The sequence below is a fragment of the Sceloporus undulatus genome, unplaced genomic scaffold (assembly GCF_019175285.1).
Source record: "Sceloporus undulatus isolate JIND9_A2432 ecotype Alabama unplaced genomic scaffold, SceUnd_v1.1 scaffold_17, whole genome shotgun sequence".
NCBI classification, from domain to species: domain Eukaryota; kingdom Metazoa; phylum Chordata; class Lepidosauria; order Squamata; family Phrynosomatidae; genus Sceloporus; species Sceloporus undulatus.
Window position 1 is genome coordinate 1,018,034 of NW_024802939.1, and position 24,680 is coordinate 1,042,713.

Sequence of the window (24,680 nt, forward strand, 5' to 3'; positions counted from 1 at the left end):
ATCATCAGCAGGCTGGTGACACCTGATCCTCAAACTCCAGGCAAGCTCTCCCAGCAGCTTCATGTTTATATTAAATAGCACGGAGAACAAGAAAGAGTCGTGTGGAACTCCACAAGCCAGTAGCTAAGGAGCTGAACAGAAGATCCCCAGCATCACCTTCTGGGTTTGTCCTTCAAGGAAGGAATGGAGCCACTATAGAACAATGCCTCTGAGTCCCATCCCAGAGAGGTGTCCCAGAAACTGATGATATTGAATGCTTGTTGACAGTTGAATCATGGCTGAACCATAGTTGAAAGTACTGAATGCTGTTGAGTGACCCAGCAGAGCCAACAGGGACATGCTTCTACTATCCAGTTCCCATCAAAGCTGTTTCTTTCCCATAACTGAGTCTGAAGTCAAACTGAAATGTATCTAGATAATCAGTCTCATCCAGAAACCCATGGAACTGGGAAGTAGCTGCACACTCCAATATTTTATCAAAAAAATGGAATATTAAGAGATTGGTCAGTTCCATAGAGTGTGATCCATGGAGGCATTGTTTATCAAGGATCTTCCAACTGCCTCCTCTAGGCAAGTGGGAACCAGGCCTTGCTCAAAACAGGTATTGGACACTACCACTGTCCACCTGGGTCATTCTCTTTCTGGCCTATTTAATAAGAAGGTCAAAGTTCTAGCATACATGTGGTGGCCCTTGCATTTCCAAGGATCCTGTTCACATCCTCAGGCTGTACAAGGTGAAAACTACCCATTAATATTGGACAAGTAGGTGCCAAAGTTACATCCAGTGGATCTGTATTAATTATAATATGCAAGTCAGAATAGATCTGAGTGATTTTATCTGCAAAGTGTTCAGCAAATTGTTCACAGACTACCTGCCTTGTTGCTGACATGGTTGTACCAGCCAATTTTATTTGAGTGCTTGCCTCCAGTTTCTTTAAAATAAAAAAGGGGTTGAATTTAGTCAAAATAATTTTGCTCTCTTTCAAATTGTCTAGATTTTTTCTATTAACATGATAAGTGTCAGTAACAACTGGAAAAAAAGCAATAAATCTTAGAAAATTCTTTAAAAAAAATTTCAGTGTGTGATACTAAGTAGAATATTCTTGTGGAAAAAAAAACCTTACCATGTCCTCTAAAAAAAACCCCGAACAGCATCAAAATTGTGCATTTAAGCCTGGACTGTAAATCAGTGTTCCCTTTCTCAGTTGTCACAGATCATTCTGTCATTTTCTTCACCAGACAAATAAACAATGTTGGTTACAAACTGTATTGGTAGACAAAGTCCATATCCTAGTATTATTGGATACAAAACACCATATTAATAAGGATGAATACTTTTCTAGATACAGAGACAGCTTTAAAATTGTGTTTGCATGTGTGTCTCAGGCAGTATTTTTAAACTGTGTAGTTTCTTTGGCCATGTGTGACTGCAAGTATATTGCTTTTTTTTGGCAACATCAAATCAACTAAGCTCATTCTTCCAATTTAGCTTCTCAAATGTTGAGTTAGCACCTCTTTCCTCAGACACAGGATGTTGTCTTTTCACTCTCCATTTGAAGTGGTGGAAAGGGATTCTTTAGCTCCTTTGCAGCTATTGTTCCATAGTTTTACTGTTCCTTCCCACTTCTGTAGTGAGGGGCATCACCAGCTGTGTCAGATAGCAAGCGAAATGCTGGAAGATGGTATTTGGAAGAGAGATGAGGGGGAGGTTCCAGAATTGTCTCCTTCATTTTACAGTTGGTATTTGTAGTAAGAAGTGGTTGCCCCGTTGAGGAGTACACAGCCAGTTATTTGTGGGTCATTTAGAGCTGTTAGAAGGAAATCTGTGTGTCTGTGTGGAGCAGCTGGAGACGGACGGAATTTTTTGACAATGCAAAGAAGGAGATGATTCAGAATACTAGTTAAGCAGTTATGCATGGTGTAGTGGTTGAGTGTTGGACTACGACTTTGGAGGCCCTGCTCTGTCATGAAACTCACTGATAATAATGGGCAAGTCATATGCTTTCAGCCTCAGGGGAAGGCAGTGGCAAACCTCCTCCGAACAAATCTTGCCAAGAAAACCCCACAATAGGTTTGGTTTAGGGTCACCATAAGTCAGAACTGACTTGAAGGCACACAACAACAACAACCTTATGGTGCTGAAAGAGATACTGTGCTGAAGACCCTTTTTAAAAAATTAACAAATCAAACTCCTCCTCCTCCACAAAACCCACACAAAAAACATCTCGGTATAAAGTAGGTAAAATATGTAAGCCCCAGTGTTGGATGCTGTTGAGATCTCTTTAATATAGGATAAGATTTCATAGGGTCATCTTAGAGTCACCATAACAACATTTTCTTTTCAAATCTGATTCCACTTACCTAATAGCTAATTTACAAGAAACATTGGATATGAGGGAAGTGGACTTTCCACCTTCAGCATGTCTCAAATTGTGCCATTACTATCTCTGAACAAGAATGTCTATTCCAAAGATTTACAGGTCCAGTGTCTTCTATTGAAGAATCTTAGGGAGAGGGGGATAGAAGGGCTCTTTACATGACTTAGTCCTACTGATATATCTTAGGTCATTTACTGAGATGCACAATGGCATCTATTCAGAGTGAGAAACAGTACTTCTTTTAATAGCCTCATATTTCCATCATATTATTTGTGTAGATTGATATAATTTTCATGACATGTTCCATGCATTCAGTTTTTGGTCATGCCTCTTCAGTGTTCTGAGGTGATAATTGCAATACATTAATTCATTTCCAAATGAAATAGCTTCTGCTATGTTGGTCTTTCCTAAATTGCTGCATAGGTGCTAAGCAGCTTCATACACAGCATGTATATAATTGCAGAACCAAACTGACTCTGCTTGTAGTTTTGCAGCCAACACCCATGGCCACCCACAGGGCATGTTTGAAGCTTCAGGATATAGCTGCCAAGTTCTAGACTGTTTCAGGCTGGCTCTATTCCACTTTTTTGCTGGCTTTGCATTTGGAAAGGTTTGCCATTTGTGCGATTTGTTTCTTAAAGAAGAAGCACAAAATGGGGAAGGTCCTTTGAATCTGATGGTATTGTCTTCAAACTTGTATTTTGGCCAATAAAATCTTACCTCTAGCTCAGGGGCTGCACACGTTTTGCATGCAGAAGGTCCCAAATTAAATCCCCCATATCTTTAGGTAAGGCTGGAAAGACACTTTCCTGAAACTCTGAAAAGATACTGTCAGTCTGTGTCAACAATCCTGGGCTAGATTAAGCAATGGGCTGACCCAGTTCAAGCTAGCTTCCTTAGTCTTATTGTATTTTTTAAAAAAAATCAGATTCTATTCATATCTAACTCTCTGCCTTCTTTCTTACTAGTTGACTTCCTAGTGGACTTGGCAGTGGTCAAAAACACCACACTTATTTGAACCTCATGGGTGTGTTTCTGGAGACACAGTCCATTGTAATTTATAGCTCCACTGGTTCCAAGGTGATTAACTTTCCTTATTCTGAATTTAATTCTATGCCATGTACAGAAGTCACCAAACCTCATTTGCAACCATCTCTTCCCAACTGCCAAGTATGAAATATGATGAAGGCTGATCCCTGTAATCACATGGTGTTTTGGGGTATTTTATAAGCTTTTAAAGATAAGATCTGCTTCTCCTGAACCTTCAAAGAAGGTTAAAATCAGTGATAACTGCAAACTTTTGCTGTATGCAGAGTATTCAAAACTTGTGGCCCTTTCTTCAGCTGTAGGCCTTCTACCTTACCTTTGCCAATATGTTTTCTCTCTGGCAAAATTTGAAATCTTATAGGAATTTCTTTCAACCTTTTCACTGCATATTTATGGCGACCCTGGAGAGTCATATTGCTTTCTGCTCCATCCTCCTAAAATATGGGAGGAGCCAAAAATGTATCTCATTATCCCCCAAATATCTAGTAGTGTTCCCAAGGCTGCTGGCCGTTACTACTGATTATTTCACCAAACTTTGATTCATTTTAACCTCACTCTCTTTTTTTATCTCTTAGCTTGTTTCAAACCAGAAAGTGATCAGATTTCCTAGTTTAAAGGAAAGCTTCCAGAGGCCATGAATACAGTGAGGAGGCTGAAAAGCATAACAAAATGGCCCATAGTTAGTACTGTAAAATTGTCCCTTGGCTAGCCTCATTTCTGAAGGGGCAGGTGGGAAATTTTATGACTCTTCTCACTCTTCACAAAACAAAATACTTCAAGTTGCTCATCTTGCTCCTGACAAATTTGCAAAGGACTAAAAGCAAACATTTGCTCAAATTATGTCCTGGGCCTGCAGCTTTGATCTCCCCCAGTTCTCATTTAAAGCAAAATATACTTGAGTAGCTGACAATAAAGTAGGAGGATGTTTATTCAGATTACAAAAGTATAGCCAGGTGCATTTCACATGTGCCTCAAAAGAGATATAACTCCCTCCTACAGTAACACTGTTGAGCATAAGCATGTGCAGAGCATAAATTATAAGGCATATTCCTTGATGGAATAAACACATGTAAAACCACAAATATTGTACAAATAAGGAAGGAACAACTGTTCTTTTATTGCTTTCCATCAAAGACTACAAAAGTTACATTTTTTAATTACAGCTTTCTGAAACATAGACCCAGCATGCCCAGTGTGGGCTTCTTACAGAGGCATATGATTTGCTGTATATAATATGCTGGTGCCAAGGGTACTGGTTAAGAGCTGCAATGTAGTTCACTCTAGCTGGGTTGGACTGCAATTCTCATCTCCTGAACTACCAAGCCATCTGAGGATGAAGGGAGTTATAGTTCTACACAATTGGGAATCTACCAGTATGTACTGGGAAAGATGTTAGATTTTTATAACACAAGTAGTGTTCTTTTTTACTAGTCTGTTCAACCTTTTGTTTTCTGTGTTGTTACTGTACCATATAAAACCAGATCGACAGATTTCTACCAAATTTACTGCAAGTTTCAAGGTAGCTATGGAAAAATGATTTTTTTCCCCCAGCACCAGTATATTGTTGTGAAGTCTGTCTCATGTAATACAACTTTGTAATGCAAAGTTATACTGGACTAACTCAGGGCTGAACAGACCACCCCAAAGGGGCAGCTTGAAGCCACCCCTGACAAAGCCAGATTGGGGCTGCGGCAACTGCAGCCAGAAGTTGACTTTAAGGTGCTCTGGCGCCATGAAGTCACATTTGGCTTTGAAAAGTAAAAGCTGTATACTTAATATTAACTCTGGGAGTCCAGGGTTCAAATTCTCATTTAGCCCTGAGTGTCCCATTTTCTCAGAGGAAGGCAATGGAAATAAAAAATTATGCTGGCTGGGGGATTCTGGGAGTTTTAGTCCAAAAAAGTACATTTTCAGAGTTCTGTGTAGGTCAGATTACACAGTAAACATCCACACATCGCAAGACGCAAACATTGGTATCCCCTCTGTGCCATGTTTGATCAACATCAGGGGCTAGCCTGAAGAAGGAGGCTCCTCCCTCCCTAACTGTCATCTTTCGGCCTCTGAGGGAGAGAGACGGCTGGCCCAGTACCATCAGGGGCTAGCCTGAAGAAGAAGAGCCCTCCCTCCGGTCCATCTGCCTTGGTCCAGGCCTCAGAGGGAGAGAAGAATGCTGGACCTGATTCCCTCCCCCCCTCACCATTCCCTTCTCCTTTTGTGTCGTGTTTTTTAGATTGTAAACCTGTGGGCAGGGAACTGTCTGTTATCCCCTCTATTGTAAACCGCTCGGATTCCCAGTGATTGGGCTGTATATAAATAAAACCTATTATTATTATTAATCAACACCATATGAAAAAGTGCTGCACAAATTTGGTGAATGTAGAAAAAACACCACAAATTGTTCATAAGATTTCAACAATACTATTGTGAGCTCTGCCACAACTACTAGCCTCCTACTGAGTACAAGAGCATTAAAACAGTCACATGGCCTTGGACACAAAATAATGTAATGATCTGTAATGCACAGTGTTCAGAGCATGCCAGTGTCCTACAGTTCCATTGCCCAGTCTTGCTGATGATGGATGGAATTGTATGACCATCAGAATGTTGAGGAACTGCAACTACTGGCAGCTTTAGCCAGCATGGCTAATGGTGAGGCATGCTGGAAATTGTAGTCCAACAGTGTATGGAGGGCCACAGAATTCCCATATCTGGAGTTGTGATCCAACAATGTAAAGAGGGCCACAGCTCCCATCTCTGTTTGATTGGATTAAAGGAGCTGTCTAGCTTTTTTAAAAAGCTGAATTACAAGAAGAGATGGAAAAAATATACATAATTATATATGGAGAAAGAGGATGAGATTAAGCTTTTCTCTCCCTGCATTGGGGCGGGTGTGTGGGAGGTGGGGACAGCTGTTTTAGCCCCTTAAACCAATGAAGTATTTGGATGAAAAGGCTTTTAAAGTTTTGGTCAGCAGAAGCATACTAGGTGTTAAGTGCTTTGTCTAATGGGAGGAGCTGCCTACTGAGAGGCATTGTTTAAGTAAAGTATGTAAGCAATAAAAATCAAATTTTAAATTGAATTCTTGCTCATTATTTCATTTGTAAATGACTTATCTGAAAATTTTTACACTTCAAGGGGAAGCTGACATACCTCTTGGCTCATGAAGAAAAACATAAAGGGATTGAGAGAGAGAAACCCCGTATACGAACAGCAATGAATAATCATCACATGCCTACTTATAGTATCATCCCCTCAGAGGCTTGGGGAGGTTCTCTTGGCCATTAGGGGGCAAGAATCTCTATCACCATCCCAGAATTTTTGGAAGAAGACATAAGGTCTAGGGGGTGTGCAAAATGGCCTAGAAGGCTGGATGGAATCACACTTTGTTCATTCCTGTTTTACAGCATTAGTTACCCAACAAAGAGACCTCATCTCTTCTGGTTTTCTTGTTTAATCCCTCCTAACCTCTTTTCATTTCTTTACCAATCTCAGTTCCATTCATGATAGGTTGTACTCCTACTTCTGCACCTATGACTTCAGCCAGTTATTCTTTCTTGATCACTTTCATGTTATCCTTCCTTGCATCCATCAGTGCATTATTTCAACAGTCACCACTTATCAGCTGCTGTAGAAACATTTCACATAGAGGTGATATGAAAATATAATTTACATACTGTTCTCTTTTAATAATAATGTTACGATATTAAATGTTATATAGCCTATATTAAAATTTCAAGACATTTCTTTTCTGGTTCAATGAAGAAATGCATTATATATTTGTGTGCTAAAATTTACATCTGTCATTTAAAACCTATATAATTTAACTTATCATCACTCTTTTAATGACCTAGTCAAATATTATTCTTATCAGTTCAAACCATGTTAACAACAGTTGAACTGGGGGGAAAAATGGATAGTGTCACTGTTAACAGTGTTTCATTTAGTATACTGAAATTCAGAATTCTATTCGCTTCTTGGCCAGTTAGAAGCAAAGAATTGGGATGCAAATTAAATAAAAACAATCATATTTCTTCATTCAGCAAAGTTAGGCTGCAGTGGGCGTTAAAAATAAAACCTATGCCAAATTTAAATTTGACATAAATAAACTTGTATTAACACAACATATTTTGAATTTAGCAAAGTCTCACTTTTTTGTCTTTTGCCTTTTTACTGCAAAAGGCAGTTGAGAGAGACAGAAAGATGCTAGTGTTCTTCTGTTATGTCAAGCAGTTAAATAAGAAAATAGGGCACAGTATAAAAATAACGAGATACTAGTATATTATATACTTCATTTGAGTTTTCTGTGTTTTCTCTGTTAGAATATGCCTACAGTCATTTATATTGGGCAAAAAAGTCCCTTCAGTGTTCCATCATGTGAACAGAAGATAGGTGTAAACTATAATTTCAAAAGTTGAAGTTGAAGGAGAACTTTTAATTGAAAAGAGGTTTTATCCTGTGTAATGCTTTTGTCTGCTGTATGTGAATGGAATAACCTGCACATAATTTGTTACAGTATCTGGAGATTAATTAATATGATTGCAAGATATAATGGTTTCCTCCCTTATATATAAACACCAAAATCTATTTTGCATAGTAACTGCTTTTTCTGTGTCCTCATTAGTGGTAACAATTAATTTACATTCTTGTGCAACTAGACATTATGTTTCAAGTACTAAGACACTAATTTATGGCTTTAGTCAAGAGCCATAACCGCAAATTCTAAACAGTAGAAGCAAAACTTTTTGTAGAGTTTCTCTACTAAGAAATAGGTTCTAAACTTGTCTGGCCTTGCGTTAGATTTAGCTGAATGAAATCCAGAACACTCAGGTTCATTATGACTCTTCTAGGCTCCTTTTACCTATCTGAAAATTGATTTCTTGTTAAATGGTTTAAGAAGATGCCTCAGGGCTCCACAGCTTATATTTTAAAAAATGAGAACTCTTCCTGTCTTGGAGCAGCACAAATAATCAATACTGAATTGACAAATGATCCTTTAAATATTGCCATTGAATCCATTATCTTCAGGCCCCTGTGTGAAACACTTCATCAAAAACATCATCAGCTTGATGATACATTGTAAAAGAAAGAAGCAGGGTGAAAATCAGATATGACCCCCTCCCCTCCCTTGCCCCAAATATATAAGCAGAGGACTACAATCATTGTAAGCTGTTATCAACTAGAATATTCGGACAGTGGAAGAGATGTGATTGTTCTTAGCTCTTGCAGCTAATTTCACACTACATTTAAGAAATTTCAAAATGAGGGAAATATGTTTTGTTTTTGTTTTTTGGTTGTAAGCATTAGTTGCAAGGTTAGCAAAGACTTTAAATATTTTACAATATTTGTAAGAGGATTATAATCTTTCAACTGCATCTCTTTCTGAGAACATGCCTAAGTGAAAAGAAACTAAACCACACACATCAACTTTCTACCAAAAAAATGAGCAGTGGATAGGAGAGATGGTGGGTTTAGTTGAGGTTGATACCTCTAAATTCTTTGTCTTTGATTGAGAATATTTCAGTATTCCAAGGGAAAATTATTTTTCAAAAATTTATTGTCTATTTTCTTCCTGAATAGTCACATGAAAATAGTGTTTTCTTCCATCATCTATTGTTACTTTTCCATATTTCATAGTTTTGGTTTTCAGTCATTTTTTATTGTTATCCTGAGCATCCACATCAGTTTTATCAACTTCAAGATAGACCTCAGCAGTTCCTAAGTACTGGTCAACATGGTACATTTAAAGTTCTGAGCAGTTATTCAAAAAGGCATTGGGATTATTCCTATATTGCCAAGAGATTAATTTATGAAAAATTATAAGAAATAGCTTCATAAAACCAGGTAGGATAGTTGATGGTTGGACAAAACAGAATCACATGGATAGCTTGACATCAAGTCTGGGAAACTCAGTGTCCTGGACTGCAGCCAGCACACACAAACAACACCAATAAGGATGGCTCAGCTAGGTAATTAGCAAGCAACTGGGAACAGTCCACAAACCTGCAAGGAGTGATAGTTAAGGAGCAAGCTGAAAGCCAGAGCCAAAGTCAGGAAAACAGAGGTCAGAGTAGTCAGTCCAGTCCAGAGTCAGGGCAGCCAAAAGTAGCAAGAGTCTAGTCTGTTCCAAGGTCAAGAGTCAAGGCAACAAGGAGTCCAAGATACAGGGAGCCAGTGCAAGTAGCAGTCACACCAAAGGATCACGCAATAAACTCTGGCATTGAATTGGTGTCTCCCTGTTTCTTAAGTAGGAGATTCTTTCCTTGGTGCCAGCTGAGGCTTGTTGGCCAATTGTCTCTCAGCAATCCTCCTGGATCTGCGTCTGCCAGCACTCTCAGCCCTGCGTTGTTTAAAGGAGGGAACCTCCAGGCCTGGTTCCTCCCCAGAGTCACCACTAGGCTGCTGTGCCACCAGAGGAATCCCATCAGCACTAGGACCTGGCTGAGCCTTCTCCTCCTCTGGGGCTGGGAGATCAGGGCTGGATTCTGACAGAGCAGGATGAGCACCTGGTGTAGCCTCAATTACCTCTTGCTCTGGAGGAGCCCCATCCTCATCCTCCGAGACCTGCTCTTGGCTGGCCATGACACTCAGACAATGTAGAAAAAGAACAGATGGGGGTAGATATCAAGAAACCAGAATGTGATTGGAACATAGAATATTCATATTTCTATCTCATTTGGTTCCAACAAACTAAGCCTGCAGTATTTTTAATATGAGTACCAATCCTAGTTGAGCTTCTCAAATCATGAATGGTAAGCCTTGAGTCAGGATGTCAGTTCCATAAGGCTGGCTCTAGTGGCTTTACAGTACCTCTGTTCTCCTCTTGAAACAGGCCCTGTGGAGGCTTGGTTTGTCATGTTGAGGTGGCCGGTCCTAAGAATTCTGGCTAGTGCAAACCTTGTTAGGAAAGAGGGGAAGGAACTGGTCAGATTTGTATTGATAATTGCCTAATGACTATCTAATTAATTTCTCTCAACTTATTTCTTCCAATTTTTCTTCTAGCTGCTCATCCTTAAGCCCAGATGCCCGTTAAAAAGGCTACAGCAGTGGCCCAAGGGCAGTTCTAGTGAGGAGGACTACCACACATCACACACAGATGTAAACTCAGTGCCAGATATGAAGGGTTTTGAAATATATACAGTCGGCCCTTCTTATACACGGATTTTTTATACACGGATGATTTAAAATCATCCAAAGAATAAGACTCCACCACACTCTCCGGCACGTTACAGACCGCCCAGAAGGGGCAGTCTCACACCGCTGCTGGTTGCAGCATCAACGGTGTGGTTCCCGGACGCTGCAAAGAAGGAGCACGAAAATCGCGCTCCTTCCTGCACCCCGGAAAAGGCGCCGCAAGTGCCGAAGCGCGCACTCGCATCGTCATTTCTGGGGTGTGATGTGTGGACGCAGCGTGTCCACTACATCAAGATGGCGGCGGCCGTGTGGAACAGCCGCCGCCATTTTGTACGGACTCAGTCCGTGCTAGGGTTATGGGCGCCTGGAAGAGACGCCCCTTTCTAACCCTAGCATGGACTGAGTCTGTCCTAGGGTGCCTGTCTGTAATGGGCCTAACTTTACTTCCAGTTAGGACCTTAACAGTATCTGTTAGACCCAAACAGCAGCTTGATGTTCAAAAAAAGTATAAATTTCAAATATCAAACCTTGATTTTCCATTTTTTTTATAAGGGACACCATTTTGCTGTATCATTATATTTAATGGGACTTGAGCATACACGGATTTTGTTATCCACGGGAGATCTTGGAACCAAAGCCCAGCGTATAACAAGGGTCCACTGTGAAGCTCTCTACATCTTGCTCCTGGGCCCTGTTATACTTGGCAGAAAATTTTGCTACTTTTCTCTGTGCTTTGCTTTATAGATGATGACAATGAAATTTCAGACAGAAGTAACATTACAGGAAATATAAAGCAAAATCTGAAGTGATGTTTGCCGTTTTCTCTAAGATTCATATTTTAAGTCACTTTAATATGACATGAATAACACTTGGGGAAAATATGCCTTTTGTTTTAGAAATATCTTGAATGTTAACAAATATTTAGGAGACCAATAGTCGTGGCTTTAGAATATTTCTCTTATTTGTTTATTTATTCATTTGTTTCTTCATTCACTTTCTTCAAAGGCTACTATCCCAATAAAAATCTTTGATTCTTGTTAAATCCGTGAACAATCCATTTGCCTCTTGGGTTGCATTTTGAGTTTGTACAGCTGCTTTCTGCCTTGGGCCACAGTGAGTCTGACAAAAATTATCAGTTTCATCATGCCGCTACTTGGAAGTTCAGAAGCAAATATTAAACCAATTCAGACATGTGTGAGAGACTGACCTTCTGGGATGGGAGGAGGAGGAGGTGGGAAAAGGAAGGATGGCATGGCAGGAAGAAAAATCAACCTTTATTTTAAAATACTTTGTCCTGTTATTGAGAAGGCTTGCTGCAAGAGGGTTAAGTACAATGTGGCCCTGAGAGGAAGAAATAAATGACACAATGTCAGTAAAACTGGCACAAATGTAAAGGGCTTTTTGTCATGAAATAAAAATACTAATAGGACTGTCCCTGTCACTGGCATTCTTAGAAAGCTGGATCATTAGGGTATTCTTGTCATGTGTGCTCATTTAGGTTGAGTTATACGATTGATCTGCCACGAAGTCCAATTCTAAAAGTCCAACTCTATGGGGCTCTTTCACACTTCACAGTTATAGCACTATGATTCCATTTTAACTGCCATGGGTCCTTCCCATGAAATCCTGGGAAGGGGTACTAGGAATTCTCAACCGAAGAGCTCTAGTGCCTTGTCAAACTATGAATCCAGAATCCTATAGGATATTGCCTTGATAATTAAAGTGGAATCATAGCACTATAAGTGTAAATGGATCCATGGTGTGGAGATCAAACAGCATGTTCAATCTAGCAAACAATACATTGAGCACATTGTGTTTGATGGACTGTGTGCGCCTGTCCATCCATGCCTGCCATACATAAAAACATATATGTACATCCCGCCATCTCCAGACCCAGATCGCTTGGAAAAGGAGAAGGGAGAGGCTTTAACTTTACCATCTTCACAGTGATTATGTTGGGAAGGAAGACACATAGGGATGCCTTTTTTTGGTATTCCCTGGCTCCTAACATTCTCATTTCTGCTGGAAAACATGGTACAGTAGGTAACCTACCCCCCACCCCCAATTACTCAAAAGGTGGACTCAATTGGAATCCTGGCTAGCAAGATGAGGCTTGAACCTTTTGCCTTGCATTGTCTGAATTGGGGAGCTGTGTCTGCAGTTTCCATTGGTTAAAAAACCCCATTCATTTCAAGTTACCCTTTTTCACTTTTTTCTTTCTTTCTGGTAATATATAAGTGCTGGGACCCAGTCCAGATTGGGATCCCAGTATGGGGTAAAAGGTCAGTATCCCTACTTTTGAAGTAAAGTCCAGATTCTGATCAGCTGTCCTGTTTTTACTTTTGAGAATACATATGCATTCATTTAAAATATTTCCTGGGTTTCTTCAGGGAGTGATGGATGCATGGCATAGTGGTTTGAGTGTTGGACTACAACTCTGGAGACCAGGTTCAGTTTCCAGCTCAGCCATGTAACCAACTGGGTGACTTTGGGCAAGTCATGCTCTCAGCCTCAGGAGAAGGCAATGACAAACTTCCTCTGAACAAATCTTGCCCAAAAAAAAAAAAAAAAAAAAAAAAAAAACCATGATAGGTTTGCCTTGGGGTTGCCATAAGTGAGAAACAACTTGAAGGCATACAACTACAAAACTAAGCATCATAAATAAAACAATATTTTCAGGTAGTTCTCTTCTGCACTTTCTTAGCAGTATATTTCTATACTGCTTATCAGTGAACTAGCACTCACTAAGCAGTTTACAATGTGTAAGCCACTTTCTTATTTCATGATTTTTCTTTCACATAGGCAAGGAGTAGGGGAGGGGAGTACAACCTCGAGAAAGGAAAGTTAAAATATTCAGAATGTAAGAATAAAAGACAAATGATTACCATATTCTATACACTTGGATTATTTTGGGTCAGAGCCAAAGACCGCAAAAATCTTAGCCCTGAAGGTTTATGTTTCAAGATGTTTTAAGGAAGAAAAAAACCTTACATGGGGTAAGAGTGCTTCTAGAGGATAAGCTTTCTTCATCCAGCCCTAGAGAATGGTTCAAGGAGTTACTGAAATGGAGATAAATTTCACATTCTTTTCTTTTCAGTGTAATTGTCACAGTAGACAAGTATCATCATTTTTCCATTCAGTTTTTAACGTTTTCTGAATTCACACCAAGAATTCATCATTTTAATATGTGTCACCCATTAGTTTCTGTCAGCAGTGAACTTAACTGAATGCTGGAATCACTTAGATTGCCTCTGATCAGTATGACTTCTAGTGACTCATGATGCTGATTCCAAAATGATGTTGGTCATGACTTCTCTTTCATTTTCAGAATTGGGAGGCTTTTTGATGGCACAGAGCCAATTGTTTTGGACAGCCTGAAGCAGCACTACTTCATCGACAGGGATGGCCAAATGTTCAGATATATCTTGAATTTTCTACGAACGTCAAAACTCCTCATACCAGACGATTTCAAGGTGAAATGTTTTTCCTCATTTTCATAATGTCTGAAAACGTTTAGTGAGGAGGTAGCTGGAATGATCTGAATTACCAAGCAAAGGAAGCTAGCAAATGTTAGATTTTTGAAATGAGTATTTACAACTGGCAGAATTTTCCATAACATTTTTAAATGAGAATTTTATAGACAGAATTCATATTTACCATCTGAATGTAAGATTAACTAAGAACCAGTATACACTGCCAGGAAGCAATGCCCTGGCGGCGATAGTAGGGCTCAGGACCGCACACCATCCACACAGTCCTGAGCACTACACCATGCGGGCAGTGCCGTAATTGCATGGCATGGCCCACACGGGGTGTGTGTCTATGATGTGTGGGCGTCTGAGCGCCCACACATCTTCTACAGGAAGCGCTATCATAGGGCTGCATCACATCCCTTATGATGCTGCAAAAATGGAGCCGCTCTAGGCGGCTCCTTTTCTGCTGCATAGCGGTACCGCACCGTTTGGTTGGTGTGGTAAAGCTGTGCAGCAAACAGGGGCGGTGTTTCTCCGCCCGTCTGTCTCGGCCATAAGAGTGCAAATCTAGCTGGGAACAAGTTCCATTGAACTTGGTCACTTTCACTTTTGAGTAGACCTTCATTAGATTGCACTCTTAATGTTTTGAAGTTCAAATATCTTGACCTTTTGGTGATTTTCAGTGGTTTTTGTTTTGGCAAGTTACCAGTATGAAAACTCACAAATATTACATTTACATGTTAATTACTGCATACTGTAAGTTACTAAATCCCCTTCCAGTCTCTCAAATTTTAATATACATTTGCATGCCAACATTCAGAGTTGTCAGATTTGATATGTAATTATTTGATTTTCAAGCTAACTGATTAATTGATTTTAAAATGATCTCTTGGGTCAGAGCCAAAGTCCAGAAAAATATTAACTCTGAATCCTTTAGAAATTGTAAGAGGTTCAAGCTCCAACTATCAAATACTAAAACCAAATTTCAGTGGGTGTTGGACAAAGAAAAGTTACTTGAACATATGGAAAAATATTTGGACAGCATTGAATATTAGATTTCTGTAAGAGAATTTTGAGGGAAATAAATGCACAAAATTCATTTTAGTTCTAAGAGATTAGGGCTTTGGGTCAGACTTCAGCTCTGCATTTGACATGTTTCAAAGATACAGATTATAGCAAAAATCTGAAGATACATCAGTCAGTGACTGCAATCTTGTATGGCACAATGTAGCATAGTAGGTCCATGTTAGGCTGAGTGTTAACCGCCCCCCAACTTAATGAACAATCATTGAAGCCCCCAGATGGTTATTCTGTGCTTTGTGGGAAGCAACTGTATTGGAGAAGGACTCAAGTGCTTCTCAGCACTGACATAATTTCACATATGGATACACTTCTGTGATCCTGCCTGCTCTCCACAAAGCATGCAATGCAGGGGGCTTTAGAGGCTGCTCAGTAAGTTGATGGGGGGGGGGTGCTGCAGAAGGAGGGAGGAAAGAAATACTAACCCCACAGCACTCTCAAGGGGACATATGCTTGCATAAACAAAAGTTATACATGCATATGTTGTTAACAGGATACCAGGGTTTGTGACTAAACCTACCTATGAGTGAAATAAAGGTCATTTAACTAGATCAATACCAATACTGTACATACTGGAGTCAAACATGGCTAAATCCTTGTTTCCACCTTGCTCAACATTTACTGGTATTTTAATTCTGTAAATACCAGCTGTCCTGGCTGAGCAGGCTATTTTATGCCAATTGAAATTAATGAATTGAGTCTGTTTTATGCCTATTGAAATTAATGGGAGTATGAAACTACTGGATGTCTAAGGCAGTTGGGATCCATTCTGTCCCTCCAACCGGGAAATAACTTGTCATTTTGCCTATATCATAAGCATCAGAGCAGATCTCTCCACCCATTTCTGGTCTATGTTTTGGGGGGAACTGTTTGTTTTTGTTTTTTGAGGGGGTTGCTTTTTGCTCTTTGCTCTTGCAGTACATGGCTGTCTTAATGCTGATCCCTCTCTCTCTCTCTCACACACACACACACACACACACAAAATAATAACCACAAAACACCTAGGAGGTAAATTTTAACAAATGACAAAGACGGGTTAATGTCCATAGCTTCCATAGAATAGGGTACTAAAACAATCTGTTCTTTAAACTGTAGCCAATCTTAACTTATTTCATAAAATAATAGAGTTGGCAGAGACTTCAAGGGGCATCCTGTCCAACACCCTACCATGCAGCAATACACAATCGAAGCACTCCCGACAGATGGATATCCAGCCTCTATTTAAAATCATTCAAAGAATAAGACTCCACCACACTCTAACTTTACTTCCAGTTAGGACCTTAACAGTATCTGTTAAACCCAAACAGCAGCTTGAGTTATCAAGAACAATATGAAGGACCTAAATGGGGAAAAACATTGACTGAAATCTTGCACTGAGAGATGTATTGTGCCAGTAGATCTTCATCATCATAGCTATGTCCACCAATGCAATCCATAAGAAACTAGCTTTGATGCTAGGCAACCTTGGCAACTAAAGGATTTCTGAGGCACTGGGGAGTGGGTGGTCAGTGAAGAAGCATCTAGCCTGCTGCTGGTAACAAGATACTTTGCCAGGAGGTTGGATGTTTATTCATTGACTGCTGTACCCTCTTCCCTGCTCCTTGGAAATCCTTCTGTTGATGAGGCTCCCTGGTGTCAAAGATAGGCTTGGGGGGGACACACACATATTTGGTTGCGTTGGTACAACAACTGTAAATGGCAGTTCCAATGTTTATGATGTCATATGTCTGTCTTATGATATTGTAAATACTGAACAGGATGCCAGCCATTATTTTGTTCCTGTTATTTCCCATTTAAACCATTGGCTGTTAAAAATACAGCCTCAGCTCTGCTTATGACTCCTTTCTCTGGCATCAACACTGAGCACCATCAGAATTAATCTTTTCATATTATCTATTAATCCACACCTTAGTATGATGTGCCCTAACATGGTATTTGTTAGCATTCATATGGGATTTGTTTGCATTCAGATGGGATGGGGAAGGAACCGTGAAAAAAGGTGAAGAATGTCAAGATATTGTGTAATTGTTTTATCCCTGTTGCTTAAGGGCCGTATTTTTTTTAAAAAAAAGAGGTTTTTTTTTAATGTGAGCACTCTTAAAAACGCAGCCCCAGGTTATTTGAAACATCTGGCCCTACTTATCTACTCAGTAGGAAAATCAAAACGTGTTTAACTGATGAAATGCACTTCGGCTCAAGCCACAGAGCTAAACTGCAGTGTACAAAACCTTGTAGTACCAGTTTGCCCTTCCCAAGCATTCTTGAATGGCACTTAGTGTCTAAAAATAGCCTTATTAGCACATATGTCCACTTGAGACTCAGCATCTGTTTCTCCACTGCCCCTAATGGTTTTCTTTCCTGGAGGTAGGTCAGTCATTTTAAAAGTTTACAAAATGTTAGCCTTGTTATTTACAACTACAGTTTATTTTCAGAGCAGGTAAAATAGAAATGAAATCTAGCCTTGTGATTTATGGTGGTGTCTTCTATTTTGATATGTAACTGAACCCAGTGTTATAGAGGCTCAGTCCTCTACTTTTACGGAAGGCATTGTTCCTGACACATTTTCATCTTAGACCAATATTCTGTCACTTTGGAAACTGTATTTTGGGCACTTTTGAATTTTCCCCCCACTTTATGCTGTTATCTTCCAAGTGGATCTAAGTATGCTATGGGCCAATTCTGAACCCAAATGATTTGCTTAATGAAAACCATAAACTATCCAGTGGAAAAGATATTTGGCAATTGAAGACTTGGGTATGCCATAATTTAATCAATTCCAGAAAGGTAACATTTCCAAACAATGTACCATTACATGCCTTAAAAGACTCACCAATGACTCAGTAAGAATTGGAACACTAATAACATCCCAATTCTAGGACTCAAGGCAAATTACAAAGATTAAAACAGATGAAAGTTGACCTCACTGAAAACAAAATTAAAACATGATTAAAATATCAAAAGAGTTAAAACTTATTTCAAAGCATATATACAGTATTAAAAACCAACAAATACTTGTGGACTCCAATCCCCCTATTGCAGTATTTGTTCCATTTTCTCCAGTTTTTGGGAGAAGACTGAGACATAAAAGGTGTTGAATAGTTCAGCCTTCTCTCTGTCTCCATCAGCATTTCATCATCTTTTCTATACAGTGGCTCTGCCATTTCCTTGTTCTTTCTTTTGCCCCAACCTAATAATGAAAAGCCCCAATTTATTTATTATTATTATTATTATTATTATTATTATTATTATTATTATTCTGCTTAATCTCTAGGAATCCAAGCGGATTACAACAGTAAATCAAAATACAGTTAAAAGAGAATACATTAAAAATTCCAAGATCCCCATCCTTCCCCCCGTCATAAAAACATAATTAAATGCTAAAAGGAGATTAAACCAAGAAAAGAAGTTAAAAACATTAATATGCAATTACGATTAAAATGAAATAAGAGTTTCAAGTGGGGTCTAGGTAGAATAAAGATAAAGATGGGGGGAAATGGGAGAAAAAAAGAGGGGAGGCAGGTAAGCAAGGATGTTTTAGTCTGGATTATTATTTTAATCTCTTTAACACACATGAGCTCATTCTAATCATTAGATTTTCTGACCTCCTACAAGTACGAGCTGTTTATTTGTCTTACACTGGTTATGTCTCCCTTCTTCCATTTCTTATACATCTCTTAAATCTATCTGAAAATGTCTTATATAATCTACCTTGGTTTCTTTAGACACCTTCCACTTATCATCTTCGCTAGAATAGCTTGCAGCTGTGCCTTAATGAACTCCCTTCCTTTTGAGCATTTCTGACCATGGGATCTCATACATTATATTCCTAAAGTTACTGAAATAGTTTTATTGTGATCCAAAGCACATGTCTGACTGTATTTGGCATCCCCTTTCCACTGTATAACAAATCCCAAGAGTATGCAAGGGGATCTTGCAGCTCTTTTGAGAATAACTAAAAAATTATTATTTCAGTTGATAGCATGAGCTTTCATAGACTTGTATGTTGACTATATGAAAGCTCATCCTACCATATTCAATATTTCAGTTAGTCTCAAAGGTGCTGCAAGATCCCTTTGCATACTGATTTTCCAGAGTAACACAACTATGTATTTTGAAATCCCAAGAGGAATCTCACTACAGTACTTCCACCCTGTTAATCAATTCATCTCATCGATTTAGATCAGTGATTCCCAAACTTCGGTCCTTCAGGTATTTTGGACTTTAGCTCCCAGGAGCCCCAGTCAACTTGGCCAACAGTCAGGAATTCTGGGAGCTAAAGTCCAAAACATCCAGAGGATGAAAGTTTGGGAGCCACTGGTTTATATCAAATCCAAAATAGCTGATTCCCTGGTTGTGTCTTCCACATTCTGGACAATGAAATTGTCTGCAAGGTAAGTGAGACAGTGCATCTTACATTCTAGTCAGAGGTCAATTCTAACAAATATCAAGGTGGTAGGCGTCTCCTATTACTACTGTATCACTCGTTTTTTAAAATATTTGAGCATTTATTCTAGAAAGGCATTCATATCTTCAGTCTGGTTGGGGGGGGGGCTATAGTAGATGCCCACAATGAGGTCACCATTGCTTCTCTCCTTTTTAATTTTTGCCTCAATGTGTCAACTTGTTTTCCATGCTCTAAATCAAGGATCTCCTCATAGGTATACACATCCTTCACATATAATGTTACTCTGGCCGGTTACAAACCGGCACTTTAGTGCGTGACGAGCACGCACTAGGGTTACAAAAGGGCGGTGCTTCCGCACCGCCCTAACCCTAGTGTGTGCTCGTCACGCACTAAACGGTGGCGGCCCTTCCATACAGCCGCCGCCATGAGGACGTCACGGCCGCGCCGCCTCTAAACGGGGAGGCGTGGATGTGACGTCCTCAATCCACGGCAGGGCGCCTAGGGCGCCCTTTCCGCAGACCAAAAAGGAGCTCCATTTCGGAGCTCCTTCCTGGTCCGAGGCGCCGCTTTGCTTCACTGGGCGCAGCCTTCAGATGGCTGCGCCCAGCGAAGCAAGGGAGAAAGGGGCCTCCCCCTCCCTGCCGCTGCGGGGTGTCCTTGGGGCTTGAAGCCCCAGGGACACCCCTTTTCAGGCTGCGGGGAAGCGGCGTTTTGCTGCTTCCCCACAGCCTGAAAAGCGGCAGATCGGGGCCTCAGCGGCTGCTGTTCTGGCAGCTCAGGCCCCGATCCGGTGGGGAAAGGGGCGGGTACAGCCCGCCTCAAAGAGGCGGTCTGTAACTCGCCCCTGCTTCCTTACCTCTTTGATCTATTTTTGGGATAGGTTACACACTTCCATTACTACATTACAATAATGAGATTAATCCCATCTGGTTTCATATTTGCCACCTTATTTAATCATATTTGCCACCCTACATTAAGACTTCAAGTTCATCTTGTTTATTTTCCATGCTTTGTACATTAGTATAGGGTTATCTAAGACTATGCATCTTTCTTTCTGTTGATTTCTTTTTGTTTTGTTTCTATCCACTTCTGTATTCTTGTAATATTGACCCCCCCATATCATTAAGACTAATTTTTCGTAGTACTTAGTATCCCCATACTCTATTGAATCCTGCCTCCCTCCCTCATTTAATTTAGTTTAAAGTGATCCTGATCAAGTCTGAGAGATTCTAAGCAAATACATTCTTCAAAACTGCTGTGAGTTGTAACCCATCTCTTGCATACATACACACCCTCTTCTTTGTTCAGCGACATGCAAACTTTACAACCAACAGTAAAATTAATAAGAAACAACATAAATTATTATTGGTCTACTCCAGTACTGTCTACCAAAGTATGCTTAACTGAACACCAGCTCTTCACTTAATAGTATTTGGGTACATATTTCCTAATGTTCTACCTGTGTTATGGCAATAGTCCCACCTCAGGGAGATTTACTTCTGAGTAGAATTGTATATGTCACATTGAGTTATGCCTACACATTTTTTGATATAAATATTTATGCTCCTTCTATCCATTAAATCATTTGTCATCTCAAAGAGAATATAGGCTCCCATGACATGTTTTTATTTGTAAAAAAATAATTATGGTTATCAGTAATAAATGCATTTTAATTTAGATGCTTTCAAACACCAATATTTACAAGCTACCACCCTACCCTGTCTCTAAACTTTCACAAGTAACTATGGCGGGTTATAAACCGCTGCTTTGCGGCGATCTGCCGCCTCCGCTGTATGCTCCGTAAGGGAGCGGCTGCAGCCAAACCGCGCGGCTCCGTTACGGAGCAAAAAAGAAGCTCCAAAATGGAGCTTCTTTAAGCGATGCCTCTATGACGTCGCGAGGCGCCAGGGGCGGACTTGCGACGTCATAGACGCTGCGACACGTGCGGACGCACAGCGTCTGATACGTAAATATGGCGGCCGCCGTGTGGAATGGCCGCTGCCATATTGTACGTACAGAATACGTACTAGGGTTATTCCACCGGCCTAAATTACAGGGTGTAGAATTCAGTTCAGATTGGATTAGTTACTGAAAAAGGTCAAAGAGGAAAGTGCCAAGGTAGGCTTAATGCTGAACATTAAGATAACAAAAATAATGACCTTGGAAATAATGATGAATTCATCCTAAATAACAAGAAAACTGAAATAGTCAAAGCATTCCCACACCTTGGATTTAAAATTGATGAGAATGGAGACTATAGTCAAGAAATTAGAAAAAGACTGGGATTGAGAGAACTGGACAAGATCCTAAAGTATAAAGATAGAAACCTGAACATTAAAGTGAGGCTCATCCAAGCCATGGTATTCCCCATCACCTTGTTTGAAGCTGGACAGTGAAGAAAGCCAACAGTAAGAAAATCAACTCATTTGAAATGCGGTGGTTGAGTTAGTGCTGAGGATACTGTGGCCGGGCAAGAAAACAAACAAATTAATTCTAGAACAGATCAAGTCCAAACATTACCTGGAAGCCAGGATCACTAAACTGAGGTTGTCATACTTTGGCCCCATTATGAGAAGGCATGAATCACTAGAAGAGACAATGATGCTAGGAAAGGTGGAAGGTAGGAGAAAGAGAAGAAGAATACATTATTATTAAATATTATTATTATTACATGCAAGATGGATAGACTCAAATCAGGGATGTCATGGGCCTGAATTTACAGGAACTGAACAAAGCAGTTGAGGACAGGGAGTCTTGGAGATGCTTCATCCACAGGGTCACTATGAGTCAAGGGCAGTTGACAACAACAAGAATTCAATCAGTATTGAATATTGACTTACTCTTGGTTTTCTGCACTTGTTCCAACATCTGGGATGAGCTTATGATGGTTGGAAATGTTTGAAGGGGCAGGCAGGTACACAGGTTTTTATCATGTGCAGTTGCGTAAGTTTATGACTTATAAAACAAACCTGAAGAACAGAACTAAAATACAATACAGAGACAGTCTTTCTCTTTTCTCCTACACTTGAGTTTTTCCCTAAGCCAGGGTAGGAAATATGCAGCACTCAAACACCTAGTCTTAGAAGCCTTAAGCAGCAAAAAGTTGCAGTTCAGTATCTGGAGGGCTGCATGATTTCCACCCCTGTCCTAAGCTTTTATGTAGCTGGAGAAAGTGAACAGTCTATAACATAGTGTTTATAAAAACGAAGGAGTCTAGCTCATCTTAGATGCACTGGACCGTAATTCCCTCATCATTATCCATTTAATGTATATGGGAGCTTGGTACCAAAAGAAAGATTTTATTTCCTTTTCACTGTAAACACACTGGCAAATACATTTCAGTCTCTGTTGTATTGACAATTATGTGTTTTTCAGGATTACAGTTTGCTATATGAAGAAGCAAAGTATTTTCAACTTCAGCCCATGCTAGGGGAAATGGAGAGGTGGAAACAAGACCGGGAGACAGGCCGTTTTTCCAAATCCTGTGAATGTCTGGTTGTCCGAGTTGCTCCAGATCTTGGAGAAAGGATTACCTTGAGTGGTGACAAATCCTTGATAGAAGAGGTGTTCCCAGAAATTGGTGATGTGATGTGCAATTCGGTGAATGCAGGTTGGAATCACGATTCAACACATGTAATCAGATTTCCTTTAAATGGATATTGTCATCTTAATTCAGTTCAGGTAAGTAATCATCAGTATTTCCATTCTGAGCAGGCTGATAATGTGTCACGCCTTTGAAATTATAGATTAAGAATCACTGAAATATGAAAGACATCATATGTTTTATCAGTAAGTTGCTGATTGATTAATCTTGCTACCAACAAGACATCTGAAAACATAACATCCTCTGAAAGAGATCCCATCATCCAAATATATTCGTGGCACAAAACAGTGTTGCATTTATTTTAAATGACAGAATTAGAACTCAAAATAAAGTAGCTGAATTTTCCATATGCACTAGAAAATAGTGTTGCTGAGCAAACTGGCTGATTTTGGGGGCAGTGTTAATATGTGTTTGAAATTAGAGGAAATTGAGCAATAGACAATGGTATACACACACACCCTCCACATGCATGGGATGGTATCAGAAGCAAATGTCTTGACTACACAATCAGCAGGTACTTGGAAGGCATTATATGAATGTCCATATTGCTTCCCCATGTGATCAGGAACCTTTAGGGTTCCTGGTTACTTTCTTACAAATTTATTACATGTTCACTTTACTAATTATCAGTTTTTCATTGATGGGTATTAAAAAATTGAGAAAACTGAAATACCTTCTTGGAACACAAATTAAACTTCTTGTATTACATTAGAGCTAATTGCATGTGTTGCTCCTATTCAGTGCATAACTGAGCAGTCAAATACTTCTGAGAACATAGGCATTTTGAGAGCTCTTGGAAAAGGTACTTAGAACATTTCCCTGCCACTACCAATAGTGTTTCCATTTTATGACACAATGACAGGCCATATACTGTGATTTAAATGAATTGGCTTGATGTAAAGCTATTATAATAGGGAGCATGGGAGGTTTTGTTAACTAGCTGTGGTAGTGGTGGTGGTGAAGTTAAGTATTTATGGAACTATTTGTAGCCATTAATGTAAATCAGAGGTAGGCAGCCTGGTACCTTTCAGATGTTTTGGACTGCAACTCCTCTGCACACAAACAGCCATGGCCGATGGTTGTGGATTATAGGAGCAGTTGTCCAAAAATCTGAAGTGGACCAGTTGTAAATTCTCTCTACTCCAAGGTTTCATGTATAAACTGCATTTGAACAATGTTTATGAGTTCAGGCCTTGTGTTAAGTTTTCCTGTCCAGATTTTAAAACATGTAAACATATAATATCCAATCATATGTGCACATTAGTAGTTTGGACTACTATGCTGGACTATGACTTTGAAGACCAGGGTTCAATTCCTATCTCTGCCATGAAACCCACTGGGTGACCATGAGCAAGTTACAAGCTCTCAGCCTCAGGGGAAGGCAACGGCAAACCTCCTCGGAACAAATCTTGCCAAGAAAATACCCAGAAAGGCAATAGAGGGGGGCAACCTGGTGAGGGAAAAACTGAAGCAGTAGGTCTCCACTTGACCCTTTCCCCAGCTTACACTGGGGCACAGTCTCTGGGCCAGCTCTGAGAACAATCTCTTTTCCCACTCCCTGG

General features: G+C 39.9%; 1 protein-coding gene and 1 long non-coding RNA gene across 7 annotated transcripts in view; one reads left to right on the plus strand and one right to left on the minus strand.

The window, feature by feature from the left end:
• Nucleotides 1-24,680, plus strand: part of LOC121917409 (BTB/POZ domain-containing protein KCTD1) — a 67,247-nt gene that overhangs the window by 39,593 nt on the left and 2,974 nt on the right. For all 6 annotated transcript variants that reach the window (XM_042443349.1, XM_042443347.1, XM_042443346.1 and 3 more), the window contains exons 3-4: nucleotides 13,885-14,029; nucleotides 22,890-23,195. In XM_042443349.1, the coding sequence (XP_042299283.1) occupies nucleotides 13,885-14,029; nucleotides 22,890-23,195 (451 nt within the window). The remainder of the gene's footprint in view (nucleotides 1-13,884; nucleotides 14,030-22,889; nucleotides 23,196-24,680) is intronic.
• LOC121917410 lies at nucleotides 17,860-22,088 on the minus strand. Its single transcript, XR_006101024.1, has 2 exons — nucleotides 22,035-22,088; nucleotides 17,860-18,296 (listed from the first exon to the last, which is right to left on the minus strand). It is a non-coding gene; the product is annotated as an uncharacterized LOC121917410 (long non-coding RNA).